We start from the raw sequence: 15,791 nt of genomic DNA on the forward strand, positions 1-15,791 counted from the left end.
AGTATCTTCTTCCCTTGTTATTTCTTACCTCCACCCATATAGATTCGACAACATCGATTCAAAAATGAATGTAGCTCATTTGGCTGTGCTCAGTTAAAAAAAAAATGAACTGAGTAATAATACTAGTCCATTGCATGTAAAGTGTTAATTTTATTTTCTGAATGAAGCAATTTTCTGCAAACATGCATATACTTACTTCATTCTCATTATATATAAACAATTGTTACACAATTATTTTTTTCAGTTCCTCCTGCACAAAAGGAAAGAAGTTAGAACATGAAAGCTGAGAATATTTTGGCAGCCACCAATGAGTTTTTACGTCTGCTCTGGTATAAGAGGCTAGTTTACACTACCCATAAGATTTAGAATTACTTGTATGCTCATCTGTCTCTGATAATAGTTTCATTTTCCATTTTAATTCCTTTGACTTCATATTGAAAGCTTTAGTAGAACAACAAAGCAAGGTTATTTAGCAATATTATGGCCATGATGCTAAATGTCTTCCATAATAATCAAGATTTAGGCTGGAAGAGAATTCAGTGTGTTCGTTGCAATAAATACTTCCTACATATATGTCTTAGTTATGCCAAAATGTTCACATTTTATTCTGAATCAAACAGGGTTAGTGTCAATGGTGAAGAAATGAGGATTGGATAACCATAGATTAGATCTTGAAATATATCTTGGGTGACTCCTTACAACTTATGCAAAGTTTCATTTTAGATGTTTTACTATGTTTGTAAGTTAAATGAGATATAATTGTATTCTTAATGACATCTAATCCATCAAGCTTTAAAACTTGAATCCAAGTCTAAAAAGTGTTTGACTGCATTAATTGACACCAACATCCAAGATGTTAACTGCTTTTACTTCCCAATAAGGAAACATTCATCTCCTTAGATAACAATCTAATACCTTCTTCTTCCTACAATCAAAGTTGGATAATGCCTCCCCACGCCCCACACCTCGACATTAGCAGATCTGGCAGTTTGAGAGAAAACTTGTGGTGCTTCAGAGACACGAGATGAATTTAAATTCATGTCAATGACAGCACTGTCACAGCACAGGATAGATTTTGGGATAATCTAACGGTATGACTATTATATATTTGATCGTCCATATGCATCGTCTTGATGTACATTTGGAGTATGATTATCACTTATTAGTTCGTGAGAAACTGAAAGCTGTGAATTGCTGTTATTGCTGATTGTCGGTTCCCAATGACTGAAGCAGTGACTGGTACTTATATTGTTTCATCAGCCTGAAGAGGCTCCTATATTTCAGCATCTTGGGAAATCCTGCTTTCACAGGTCATAGTAAAATCTATCTGCATGACGTAATGCACGTTGTTGAGAACTATATGAGCTCCTGGAAATTTGGAGGTATGGTGAGAAGCCATAGCCTGTGCATTCTGATCTCCTGAGAAGCCAGTTGTGTTTACAGAAGCAATATAATGGTTAAAAATTCATTAAATTCTTGCAAAGTGTGAAAATCAATGTGAGTGTAGGTACATGCACCTTGATCATTTGCTGCCAAGTGTAAATTGGACTGAAGAGTGCACCATGATGCACATGATTGATACGTGTTGCCCAAGGAAAGAAATGGATGTACTTTAATACCAATTTTAAAACAGTAAATATATCCAATTAATACTAGTGGAAACAGTTGTCATTTAGTTAAAAATTATCGGTGAAGTCAAAAATTAATGAACTGGCGAAGAAAAAGCAAATAACTAATGCAAACACATAAAACCCATCTTGGAAAACTGGAAGGGCTTCAGTCACCAATTTGCTCATAAGGTTACACATTAAAAACACCTACATACATTTTCTGCCCATCACAGAAATAGAGGCACCTTACCTGCCAGCCAAGGTCGCGGAAGCTAACGTACAGATCATGTCTCTTACATACTCGCCTGTGATCTCCAGAATAACGGGCTGCTTAATATGCGTAATTTAAAAAAAGACAAAACAAATCATATTGTGGTAACTAACCCACTTATCTTTGAGTTTAAAAAAGCAATGTGGAATAAGTTCTAGACCAGCCTCACAGGAGATTCATTGGGTGATGGAGTGAACACAATGGGCAGAATTTAATCCAGGCCATGAACTTTTAATGAAGCCAGTTATATCAGATGCCGGATAAGGCACCAGTGATGGGCCCACTCTGGAATCAAGGATACTGGTGTGAAATTCCATTGCTGTCCATTGCTGTTAATGCCGCTGGGAGCAGTGGGGGTTGAGTGTTAGATGCAAAGGCAGGGGACTGGACTTTTGGGATGCTATTCCCGACGCCAACTCTGTCGGCACAGAGTGCCTTTGAGTGAGTGACTTCCCTGAAAGCCTTTGGGCATCCCATGTGCCAACTTCTCCACCAATTGTTGATTCAAACCAAGTCCATGTAAGAACTTCTGAATGGGAAGACCATCCATGACTCTTCCTGGCCTGGACTTAATCAGGCAGAAGTTAGAAAACAACTGGGTTCCAAACTAACACTCTTGCCCAATTAAAAGCCACTATCACCTCCAAAATTGCTTCAGCAGGGGAATTAAATTCCATCCTCTACTCTCATCAGCCTTCTAATTATGCTTGTTTACTTAAAGGTAGCATTTTAAGATTTTTGATTTCTCTTTGTAATTTACCTTCTCCACAGGGGCTGTTCTATCCTTACTCTCTCTCCTTGCTCTGAATTCCTCAACCACTCAATGTTACATAGCCCATTATCAATAATTTATGTAGTTTTTGAGTACTGTGACAATACTTTTGCACCAAAATTAAGAATTAGTTACATAACAACTTGAAATACAATATTCTAACTCAGCTTTGATTCAGGTTTCTGGGCGATAGTATGTCTTTCATGACATAAGGGAAAACAACTAAAGTAATACATTAGACTCATAGTTTAATGCAAATTTAATCTGTACAATATTAGTTATGGTCACATGTTGACTGCGTTACCTGATGTGCTAGGTAGTTTCTCACAGGATTCCTGTGATTGGTTGTGCTTCTTACGACCTCTGCGTGGTTTTGTAGTCCGTGTTGTACGAATTGGTGCTGGACTTGCTCTGAAAAAGGTTACCATGAATGGCTGCTTTGAACGGGCTCCTCGTCGTCCTACCAGCCCAACAGAGTCAGGGTCTAGACTGCGTCCAGGAGCTTAACATGGAGCAGTGAACAATCAGGAGAAAGTGAGGACTGCAGATGCTGGACATTAAAGTCAAAAAATGTGGTGCGGGAAACGCACAGCAGGTCAGGTAGCATCCGAGGAGCAGAAGAGTTGACGTTTCGTTTCATTTCAGGAATGATGAAGAGCTTATGCTCAAAACATCGAATCTCCTGCTCCTCGGATGCTGCCTGATTGGCTGTGTTTTTCCAGCACCACACTTTTTGGCAGTGAACAATCAGTACATTATCCAATTTTACATGACTGCTACTTTAAATATCACTTGGATTTTTAAAACACAAAAATGTAGTAGATCTTTCTATCTTTATCTGTCCAAGCTAGGCCCTGTAGTTGGCTCTTAGAATGTGCTGGCAGACGTTTGCTAGATGGCTGGCTAAGCCACTCAAAAACCAGAACTGCTGCGTTTTTAAAATGAATGGCTGAGTTTCCTACCTTCACTGACTTGGATATATTTTCCACAATCTTCACTATTGTTATAATGGATGTTCATGACAGTGTCAGCACATAATTAGCTTCTGCAGCATTAATTTCATTTTCCAGAACATCCTGTGAACATATGGCCATTAAAGTAAATAAAATTGGGATTCATAGCTGCATGTCATATAAGGCCTTATGCAAACTATGCCTTGGAGTAGCAGGCCACATAAACTCACTTCTAAGTTACTACATGGTGTGTTCCTAGTCTCAGCTGTAACTCCATAAGGAGCACAGTCAATTATCCCCAAATCTGGGAGGGAAATTCAGAGGAACCATTTTGCAAGACTACTACAGTGTACAATCCACCCCCCTTCTTCCCCCCATCACGGATGGTTTGAAAATTACATCAGAAGTCATCAAGCAGCAGTTTGTTGGCTCTTTAAACCAGGTACAGGTATAAAGAGACAAAGGGAGAGGAAAAAATAATTAGCAACTTTTAATATGCTGCAGAAACAAAGTGGATTTTTACTCCTTATGTTCATTCAGGTGAGATAGAGAAGGGCATGAAAAAGATGGGGGAGTTGCATCACTGATTAAGGAGAATGTCACAGCTGTACTAAGAGAGGACATCTTGGATCACATATCCAGAGAGGCCATATGGATAGAACTCAGGAATAAGAAAGGTGCAATCACTATGATGGGTTACGTTGTAGGCCTCCCAATAGCCAATGGGAAATAGAGGAAAAGATATGTAGGCAAATCAGGGAAAGATGTAAAAACAACAGAGTTGCTGTAGTGGGTGATTTTAACTGCCCCAGCATTGATTGGGACTCCTTTATTGCCAGGAACCTAGATGGGGCAAGATTTGAGAGAGGTGTGAAAAGGTGTGGCGCTGGAAAAGCACAGCCAGTCGAGGAGCAGGAGAGTTGACGTTTCGAGCGTAAGCAATTCATCAGGAATTTCTCCCAGAATTTGAGAGAATTAAAACTACATTTAAATTGTTCAAGACAAAAATAAAAATTGCTGCAAATGCTCAGCAGGTCTGGCAGCATCTGTGGAGAGAAATCAGAGTTAATGTTTCAGGTCGGGTGACCCTTCCTCAGAACCCTTCCAGCAATTTCTATTTTTGTCTCTGATTTACAGCATCCGCAGTTCTTTCGGTTTTATGTAGATAGTCCAACTAGGGAAGGGGCTGTGCTTAACTGTGTATTGGAGAATAAGCCTGGCCTCGTGGTTGAAATTTCAGTGGGGGAGCATTTAGGAACAGTGATCATAATTTCATAAGTTTTAAGATAGTAATAGATAAGGATAAGACTGGTTCTTGGGTGAAACTGCTAAATTGAGGGAAAGCTAATTCAAGCAGTATTAGTCAGAAACTGTGAAAGTTAGATTGGGAGTGTTGGCTATTTGAGGGTAAATCCACATCTGACATGTGGAGTCTTTTAAAGGCCAATTGGTCAGAGTTCAGGATCAGCATGACCCTGTGGGGATGAAAGATATGAAAGATTCAGGAACCTTCGATGACAGAAGATATTGAAAGATTAGTCAAAAAGAAAAGGAAGACCATTGAGGAATATAAAGAAAGCAGAAAATAACTTTAACAAGAAATTAGGAGGGTCAGAAAGGGCCACGAATTGTCCTTGGCAAGTATGATTAAGGAGAATCCCAAGGCAATTTATACATAAATTAGGAACAAGAGGGTAGCTAGTGAATGGGCAGGTCCACTCAAGGACAAAGGAGGGAATTTATAAGTTGAGCCAGAGGAAGTGGGTGAGGCCCTTGATGAGTACTTTGCGTAGGTATTCACTAAGCAGAAGGACATGGATCATGGTAAGTTTAAGGAAGGGTATGTTGATATTCTGGAGTATGATGATATTAAGGAGGATGAGGAGAAGACATTAAGTTGGATAAGTCCCAGGACCTGAAGGGATCTATCTCAGGATACTGAAGGAGGCAAGGGAGGAGATTGCTGGAACCTTGACTGGGATCATTGTGTTTTCTTTAGGTCCCAGAAGACTGGAGAATAGCCAATATTGTTCCTTTGCTTAAGAAGGGCAACAGGGATAATCCAGGAAATTATAGGTCAGTAAGCCTTACACTAGTGGTAGGTTAATTATTGGAGAAGATTCTTAGGGACAGGATTTACTTGCAGTTGGAGAAGAATGAACTTATTATGGATAATCAGCATTGGCTCGTGCAAGGGAGATCATGTCTCACAAACTTGATTGAGTTTTTTGAGGAAATGATAAAGATGATTAATGAGGTTACAGCAGTAGATGTTGTCTATATGGACTTTGCTAAAGCATTTGACCAGCTCCCTCATGATAGGCTGGTTCAGAAGTTTAAGTAGCATTGGATCAATGGCAAGTTGGCAAATTGGATAGCAAATTGGTTGGGTCATAGGAGACAGAGGTTAGTTATGGATGAGTGTTTTTCTGACTGGAATTTTGTGACCAGTGGTGTTTCACAAAGATCAGTGCTGGGACCTATTTTGTTTGTCATAATATATAAATGATTTGAAAGAAAATGTTGGCCATCTGATTAGTAAATTTGACACAAAAGTTGGTGGAATTATGAATAGTGAGGAAGATTGCCAAAGGATATGGCAAGATATAGATCAGTTGGAACGTTTTGCGGAGAAATGGCAGATGGAGTTTAATATGGATAAGTGTGAGGTGATGTATCTTGAGTGGTCAAATGCAAGAGAAAAATGTACAATAAATGTCAGGACCCTCACAAGCATTGATATATAGAGGGATCTTGGGGTGCAAGTTCATAACTCCCTGAAAGTGGCAACACAAGTGGTAAAAAAGGCATATGTCATGCTTGCCTTCATTGGTCAGGCCATTGAGAATAATAGTTGGCAAGTTATATTGCAGCTATATGAAACTTTAGTGAGGCCACATTTGTTGTATTGTGTGCAGTTCTGGAAGAATGTGGAGACTTTGGAGGGGGTGCACAAGAGGCGACGAGGATGTTGCCTGGAGTGGAGTAAATTAGCTAGAAGGAGAGGTTGGACAAACTTGGGGATTGTTTTTGCTACAGTGTCAGAGGCTGAGGAGCAATCAGATAGAAGTATGTAAAGGTATGAGAGGCATGGATAGGGTGGGTAGTTAAAGTCATTTTCCCAGGATGGAAAGGTCAAATACCAGGAGGATAGCTTTAAGGTGAGAGTGGAAAAGTTTATAAGACATGTGCGAGGACCGTTTTTTATACTGAGGGTTGTAGGTGCCTGAAATGCACTGCTGGAGTGGTGGTAAAAGTTTAAAAAAATCACACAACACCAGGTTATAGTCCAGCAGGTTTATTTGGAAGCACTAACTTTCGGAGCGCTGCTCCTTCATCAGGTGGTGGTAGAAGAAGATTTGTTCGCAAAGTTTAAGAGGCATTTATACAGATATGTAAACAGGCAGGGAATAGAAGGATATTGACCTTGTGCAGGCAGATGGGATTATTTGAGAATGACATCATGGTCAGCATAGACACAATGGGCCAAAGGGCCTGTTCCTGTGCTTTGCTGTTCTAAGTTCTATGATCTTTTTGTGATTTTTTTGACTTCAAATAAATTAAATGTGAAGTTTTTGCAAGATTCACTTAAAATATTGAATATGCAGCAGTGGGCATACACGGACAATGTTAGTTTTTACTCCCCCCTCCAGTACTCATCAAAACAATAGTCAATTAAAAGTGGAGCTGGAAAGGCAGCATCGGAGGAGCAGGAAAGTCAATCTTTCGGGTCAGAACTCTTCATCAGGAACAATAGATCCATGTCAAGAGATGAGTAGTGAATTCACAAAGCAATATCCTGCTCACGGTTTTGCTACTTGTACCTACCATAATGATGTTTAAAATGATGTGAAAGAAAGTTAAAATCGTGTTTTTTAAAAGAAAAGCTCTACTTATTTTGTTTAGTGTATTTTAAAAATGTAATTAGAAGAAATTTATTTGGAGGTGACAGCACTTAAAATTAATAAGGAAAAGGAGGCAGAACTGGCAGTGTTGTATCCACATTTCCACCCTTCAATGCTGTGTGAAGAAAAGTATGAGAGTTAGTTCTTCCAAATGCTCTGAGCTATATTGTTAATGAGGCAAGGAAGATGATCTGGTATAATTACATGTGCTAATAAACCAGATGCATAGTTGGTTAAGGACTATGCACATCTTAAAATTACCTTACAAACCATGAAATGTTCATGTTGCAATAAATAAGAATTGAATCAATGACAGATTGAAACATTCACTTTTGGTTAACACTTCCATTAAAGGCATGCTATAGGAAAATACCTTATAATGCTTGAACCAAAAACTTTAGTTGCCTGGGCCAGGGGTGGGAGTGAAATCTTTTTAGAACAAACACTCAAAAATAATAAGAAATTGCAATCTAGTGTGACTTATTTTAATCTTGGAAGTTAATTATGTGACTTTAAATATAATACCTTCCTCAGTTTCCACACAAAGGCGCAGACCCAGATTATAATGAGGATTCATCAGCCAATCGTTGCTTGTTGCTGTGATGTCAAACTCCAACCACCCTTCTTCTGTGGGCCATACTTCTTGATTGTCCAATAGGAGGAGCTCTGGTTCTCTACAAATGGAAAAAGAAGGCAGTCAATTTGAGCTGACGGATAGGGAATTATGATCTGTGGCCTTATAAATACCAACAACCTACAAATAATAAAAACCTCAAAGGAACATTGCAGGGAAATTACAACACAAGATATAACATAGAGTCATAAAAAGCATAAAGTCAGGTGACCATGTATAAGTTTGAAGGAATCTCTTAAAGGTCATGTAGAGCAATGTAGTTAGCTCCAAGGCAACTGAAATATCATAACAGCATCAAAATTAGATAAAACTTGATCTCCTCCATTTTTGAGCTTCCCTGAAAACACAATACAGGTCATTCTATTCAATTTTATGGAATCATACAATCATTACAGTCCAGACTGAGGCTACTTGGACCATCGAGTCAACGCCAATCTTCTGAAGAGCATCCCCCCATACCCTATCCCCGTAATCCTGCCTTTCCCATGACTAACCACCATGCCTGCACATCGCTGGACACCATGGGAAATTTAGCATGGCCAATCCATCTACTCTTTAATGTCTTCTCTGTTTGCTTCTGTGCTATTATCTCTGGGGTTCCCTAAGAATCCATCCTTGGCTCACTCTTATTTTTTATTTACATGCTGCCCTTTGTATATCACCATAAGATCCGGCTGCATGTGTGCTGATTATACCAGGCTCTGTCGCTCTGCCACTTCTCTTGACCTCTCTGCCATTACTGATTTGTCATGATGCTTGCCCAATAAGAGAAAGCTTTCTCCAACTAAATATCAGGATAACCAGAGTCATTGTCTTCAATCTCCACCACAACCTTAATTTCCAAGCCAGCCACTCCATTCCTCTCCTTGGTGATTGTCTGAGGCTTAACTAGATCCTTGGCAACTTTAATGTCTTATTTCATCTTGGGATAAACTTCAGACCATGTATCCACTCTATCATTAAGACCATTTACTTGCATATCACCTGTTTCTACTTTGCCTCAGCTCCCTTGCTGCTGAAATCATCATCCATGTCATTGTTCTCTCTGGACTGGAATATTTCAATGAACTATGGCCGCCTTCCCATTTTCCACCATAAACTTGCATTCAACCAAAAAATTTTGGCCATATCCTAAGTGACACCATGTTCTACATCCTTTACCCTATGCTTGCTGAGACACACACAGGATGCTGCCTGAACTGCTGTGCTCTTCCAGCACCACTAATCCAGAGACACATAGACTCCCAGTTTGTCAATACCTCAATTTAAAACTCTCACCCTTATTTTCATTTTCCTCCATGGCTCCTCTATCCTGATCTCTGTAACCTCCCTAAAATCTTCAGAAATGACTGGAATCTCTGTGTTCTTCAATTCTGTCCTCTGGTATATTCCTGACTTTAATTTCTAACACTGACAGATATGTTTTCACTTGCAGTGGCCCAAGGAAAGGAATTGTCTCTTAAACCTCTTCAACCTTTCTATATCTCTTTCTTGTCAGAAGACACTTCTTAAAACCTATATCTTCATTTGTATTTCCTTGGCTGGCTAAGTGACAAACATTTTTGATAGCCATTCTATGAAGTGTCTTGTAATATTTAACTACATTCCAAGTGCTATCTAAATGCAGGTAGCTGTTGCTAGAGTGGATGAAGGCTTAGCACCTGTTAGAATGCATTTGGTAACCATTAGGAAAAACATTATTTAAAAGGCAGCCCTGTAGACTATTAATGGAATGTTTGGAGATTACAGTTGCAAATATGTTTCTGTGGGGTGCTCTTGACTATTTTAACATACTTTTAAGGCAATATTCAGTAATGAACATTATTCATCAGATCCTTTTGAGAAAGAACCTCAAACAACTGTGCATGTGGACAGAGTAAACTGATGGATTCTGACTGCTGTCATTTGCAGAGTTCCAGGTTTAAGTACTGATATGATGAAATAACCATATGCTGAGTGTGGCACCTCAGATTAAAGCATTCTCTATCTTAGTGTGAAGGAACACTGCATAGATTAGCAAGTGAATGGAATCTGTCATACACTTAAAACAAGCTGTCAACTGAAGACTGAGATGAATATTCCAGTAACTGTCTCAAGCTGCAGCTTTACAGTATATGCAGTTGTGCAATTTCAGGTTTATCTCATTAATATTTCATACTCCGTAGCTGCTAAAGTTTTGGGAGTAGGGTGGGATAGAAGGGAAAGTAGGTTTCTTCTCTTACCTCAACTTTTGATGTTATCCTTAACAGTTGTGAGCTAAATATATGATTTGGTTGAAACAAGGTTAAATCTGCATCCCCAATGTACAGCTCTCAAAACAACTGTCCAGACTCCAGTTGTCATAACCTTGCCAAATTTCTCCAAACTGGCAATCGCAAACCCTAATCCTCCTGAGCCTCTCCTTTATTTCTATTCTGCTGGTACTTCATCCTCAAACCTCCATTAAATTCCTGTTCAGAGATGGACGTTTCCTCGAATTTCTGCAAAGCATTCCCTCCCAGCTACTTTTAAACTTACCTTTTTTTAACAAACGGCATATTCCGTTGTTAGTAACCTCAAGCTTACAGTTTCCAATTGTCCTTTCTTGATTAACCTCTTGAGCAGTGAAGCAACATATTGAGATGAACTAAAATACCAACAAGTTTGCCTTTTTACTTCATTCTCTTTGACTAATTAATAAAGCTACCTACGATGGAGTGTGTGCAATGCAGAGTCATTGTAGTCAGCCATGTGTATTGTTACAGTCATGTAGCATAGCTGCCACCTCAGCAAGCATAGAAGCTACACTATATACAAGCCTGAGTTCTTATAACAATAAGTGTTGTTAATAAACTCAAGTAATCTGTATTGACCAGAATCTGGTCTTCTTTGATTGTGTTACATGAGCTAACACAGGTAAACACTCAAACCATATCAGACTGGCAATGGTGGTTCACCCATCACGGTTGCACTGTTAGGAACTAAATGCTGGTGGAAGCCAGTTGGCACTAAAGGCTGTAAAGGTGATAGCACAATGGCAGTGTGAAGAGCTCTGTTTTCTAACCATCACTCTGAATTCAGAGATGAAGTTTGCAACTAACAACCAAGATTACAACCTATACTGAAGCATAACAAATTCAATGGAGGAGAAATGTTTATGAGTATTCTCTTCCTCTTTAAAAAAGTGCATCTGTTTCAAGAAGCTTTGCTTTGCTCTGCTTTCGCAAAGTGAACATAGAACATAGAAAGTGATCTTCAGACGAAACACAGCAAAAAAAGCTTATAAGAAATATTCTATTTACTATTGAGGTATTACTTGTATCCAAACGTTGGGTGATTCCATTGATTGTGTTTTTTCAGAAATTGCATGAAAGCTGCAATTACCCTGATATCTCTTTTGGCGAGAATGCTATGTACAATGACTACTCAAATATAATTTTAAAGCCACAACTTTTAAAACAGCAACAATAAGAAAGATAAAAAAAACAAGAGAAGCCAACAACAATAATAAAAAAAAGAAAAGCATTACATTGCAATACAGATTCTTTGCATCCAGACATTTTTAAAGAACATTAACCTGCACAATAAAGATGGAAAACAAACAGTTGAGCATGGATTGGTGCTCCATTGACATCTGTCACAACTTCACTTATTTAAAGAAAGGATAAATCTTGACTTCACAGATCAATAAATAGCTGATAAAAGAAAGTCACTCAAACTTTGGAAAATGAAGGGTTAAGAAGAATAACAACACTCGTGGGTGTTTCTAATGATGACTGCAAAGATCCTGACAAAAGTTTTGCAATTTTTGTTTTAGGAGGTCAGCTTAATGCTTGAGTCAATTTCAGAACTTTCAGACCTGAGTTCATATAATACTGACAATAGCTAGCTGAAACAACCAACCAGTCCTAAGGCAGATGACGATGCAAACGTAAGAAATGTGATTTCACCAAAACTAACTTAGCTAAAAGGTTTATGGAACTAGTCACTGCCTCTGCAACAATTAAATCCTTTTAAAAGGTACTTTTAGTCAAATGCATAAACAGATGATCAAAATCACTGCTTGCAGATAGATGCATGCTTGAGTAATTTTAGATGGTCTACAGCATCTAAAGGTATTTGATTGTACAACAAGTATTGTGGCCATCATTATTTCAGCAGCATAAGCAGTAAAACATTCAAATCTTATAAGATATGTGGCTTGGCTCACCCACCAAAATAGGGTTCAGCATTTCATGGCATATGCAAGATATGTTCTACAAGAAGACATTACTTAAAACAGGGAAGAATCCAAGTGCCCAGAGAAACCCAAAGTGAAACAAAATGCTCCATAGGGGCATGTAAAGAAAACTCAAGCAAGGAACAATGCCAAGAATGTTTCCAAACTTTCATTCACAGCACACAAATGTGTCAATGAAGACCAGGAGGTATCTGCAATGTTACTGCTAATAGATCCCTGTCAAATAGTACTTGTGGTGAACTCCAAACACCACATGCACAACATCAGAGAAGCTGAAGCCTATATGTCCACTCAAATAATATACCCTGAAAGCAATGGACAACATGCACTAAAAACCAAGATTGATACTGGTGCAAGTGTGAATACTATCCCTTAACACACCTTATATGAAATATACTTAGAAAACTGGCATAATGTGGTGCAGTTCATGCATACTAAGCAATACCATGCATTGACATTTTCCATCTTCAATGTCAATATGGCTCTTCGGGATGGACACCTGCAAACTTTTATATCATTGAAACAGTTAAATCAACTATTATTGGTCTACTAATGTATGCAGATCTATGTATAAGTATGATCCATGAGGTAAGAAATGCATAAATTGCAACACCAAAGGTTCCAGTCCATAACATCAAGTTTATCCATGGTCTGATTGACCTTTATCCAGATAGGTTTGACTGTAGCAATACATTGATATCATAGTCATCGAGTCATAGAGATGTACAGCATGGAAATCGACCCTTTGGTCCAACCCATCCATGCTGACCAAATATCCCAACCCAATCTAGTCCCATCTGCCAGCACCCGGCTCATATCCCTCCAAACCCTTCCTATTCATATCCCCTTCCAAATGCCTCTTAAATGTTGCAATTGTACCAGCCTCCACCACATCCTCTGGCAGCTCATTCCATACACGTACCACCCTCTGCGTGAAAACGTTGCCCCTTAGGTGTCTTTTATATCTTTCCCCTCTCACCCTAAACCTATGCCCTCTAGTTCTGGACTCCCCAACCCCAGGGAAAAGACTTTGTTTATTTATCCTATCTCTGCCCCTCATAATTTTGTAAACCTCAATAAGGTCACCCCTCAGCCTCTGACACTCCAGGGAAAACAGCCCCAGCCTGTTCAGCTTCTCCCTGTAGCTCAGATCCTCCAACCCTGGCAACATCTTTGTAAATCTTTTCTGAACCCTTTCAAGTTTCACAACATCTTTCCGATAGGAAGGAGACCAGAATTGCATGCAATATTCCAACAGTGGCCTAACCAATGTCCTGTACAGCCGGACCTCCCAACTCTTGTACTCAATACTCTGACCAATAAAGGAAAGCATACCAAACGCCTTCTTCACTATCCTATCTACCTGCGACTCCACTTTCAAGGAGCTATGAACCTGCACTCCAAGGTCTCTTTGTTTCCAAGTTGTACCAGCCTTCTCCCTAACAGAGGTAATAGATTGGGAAGCTTTTTTCCTCCTAGTTAGGTAAGCCAGATAGCTACCAGGCTAATCTCCGAATTCAAACAGGCTTTGTTTGGCAAAGGAGACTTTTTTTTTAGCCACTTGTGTGTGCATTGAGTCAAGAGCAGCCCGGAGACCTGTGACCTGCTGAAGCTTAACCAATGACGGCCTATTATAATATGTTTTCTCAGCTACCTTCAGCCGGGTCTTCAGCATCCATTGCTGCTCCTCCCTCTGCTTCTTTCTAGTCGTCGAATATGAAATGATCAGACCTCGTAAATTTGCTTTAGTGGCCTCCCAAAGCATTGCCAGATTACTAGCCATATCTGAATTAATATCCCAAAAGAGCCTGAACTCTCATGTAATATATTTAATAAATTTACTATCCCCTAACAAAAATGGATCCATACACCAGTGACGTGCATCCATTCCACTAGCCTTGATTTTAACATCTAAATACACTCTTCTTCACCCAAAGAGTGGTGGCTGTGTGGAATGCTCTGCCCCAGAAGGCAGTGGAGGCCCAGTCTCTGGATTCGTTTAAGAAAGAGTTAGATAGAGCTCTCAAAGATAGTGGAATCAAGGGTTATGGAGATAAGGCAGGAACAGGATACTGATTAGGAATGATCAGCCATGATCATGTTGAATGGCGGTGCAGGCTCGAAGGGCTGAATGGCATACTCCTGTACCTATTGTCTATTGTCTATTGTCTATTGTCTATTGGTGCATGATCCAAAACAGCTATATCCTAAACAGTTAGAGCTAAGAGCAGCAAGGAGGGGACATGAAAAGTCCTTAGTTGGTAGGATAAGGATTTCTATAGGTATGTCAGGAATAAAAGAATGACGAGGGTAGGAATAGGTCCAGTCAAGGATAGTAGTGGGAAGTTGCGTGTGGAGGCTGAAGAGATTGGGGAGACACTGAATGAATACTTTTCGTCAGTATTCACTCAGGAACAGGACATTGTTGCCGATGTGAATACTGAGTCACAATTAATTAGAATGGACGGCTTTGAGGTATGTAGGGAAGAGGTATTGGAAATTCTGGAAAGGGTGAAATTAGATAAGTCCCCTGGGCCTGATGGCATTTATCCTAGGATTCTCTGGGAAGCAAGGGAGGAGATTGCAGAGATTGATTTTTATGTCCTCGTTGTCTACAGGAATAGTGCCAGAGGACTGGAGGATAGCAAATGTGGTTCCCTTGTTCAAGAAGGGGAGTAGGGATTAGATTAGATTACATTACAGCGTGGAAACAGGCCCTTCGGCCCAACAAGTCCACACCGACCCGCTGAAGCGCAACCCACCCATACCTCTACATTTACCCCTTACCTAACACTACGGGCAATTTAGCATGGCCAATTCACCTGACCTGCATATCTTTGGATTGTGGGAGGAAACCGGAGCACCCGGACGAAACCCACGCAGACACGGGGAGAACATGCAAACTCCACACAGTCAGTCGCCTGAGTCGGGAATTGAACTTGGGTCTCTGCGCTGTGAGGCAGCAGTGCTAACCACTGTGCCACCGTGCCACCCACTAGGATAACCCTAGTAACTATAGGCCGGTGAGTCTCACTTCTGTTGTGGGCAAAGTCTTGGAGAGAATTGTAAGGGATAGGATTTATGAACATCTGGATAGGAATAATGTGAGCTGAAAATGTGTTGCTGGAAAAGTGCAGCAGGTCAGGCAGCATCCAAGGAACAGGAGAATCGACGTTTCAGGCATAAGCCCTTCTTCAGGAATATTGTGATCAAGGATAGTCAGCATGGTTTTGTGAAGGGCAGGTCGTGCCTCACAAACCTTATTGAATTCTTTGAAAAGGTGACGAAGGAGGGTGATGAGGGGAAAGCGGTAGATGTGGTATATATGAATTTTAGTAAGGCGTTTGATAAGGTGCCCCATGGGGTAGGCTACTGCAGAAAATACGGAGATATGGCATTGAGCGTGAGTTGGAGGTTTGGATTAGGA

At 39.9% G+C, this 15,791-nt stretch overlaps 1 protein-coding gene across 3 annotated transcripts in view; it reads right to left on the reverse strand.

The window, feature by feature from the left end:
* Positions 1-15,791, reverse strand: part of LOC122563692 (bone morphogenetic protein 7-like) — a 94,619-nt gene that overhangs the window by 15,701 nt on the left and 63,127 nt on the right. For 2 of the 3 annotated variants that reach the window (XM_043717753.1, XM_043717756.1), the window contains exons 3-5: positions 8,037-8,185; positions 2,958-3,155; positions 1,861-1,940 (exon numbers count right to left, since the gene is read on the reverse strand). In XM_043717753.1, coding sequence (XP_043573688.1) covers positions 1,861-1,940; positions 2,958-3,155; positions 8,037-8,185 — 427 coding nt within the window. The remainder of the gene's footprint in view (positions 1-1,860; positions 1,941-2,957; positions 3,156-8,036; positions 8,186-15,791) is intronic. The other variant, XM_043717755.1, reaches the window with a different exon arrangement.

The sequence above is a fragment of the Chiloscyllium plagiosum genome, chromosome 27, assembly GCF_004010195.1.
Source record: "Chiloscyllium plagiosum isolate BGI_BamShark_2017 chromosome 27, ASM401019v2, whole genome shotgun sequence".
NCBI lineage: Eukaryota > Metazoa > Chordata > Chondrichthyes > Orectolobiformes > Hemiscylliidae > Chiloscyllium > Chiloscyllium plagiosum.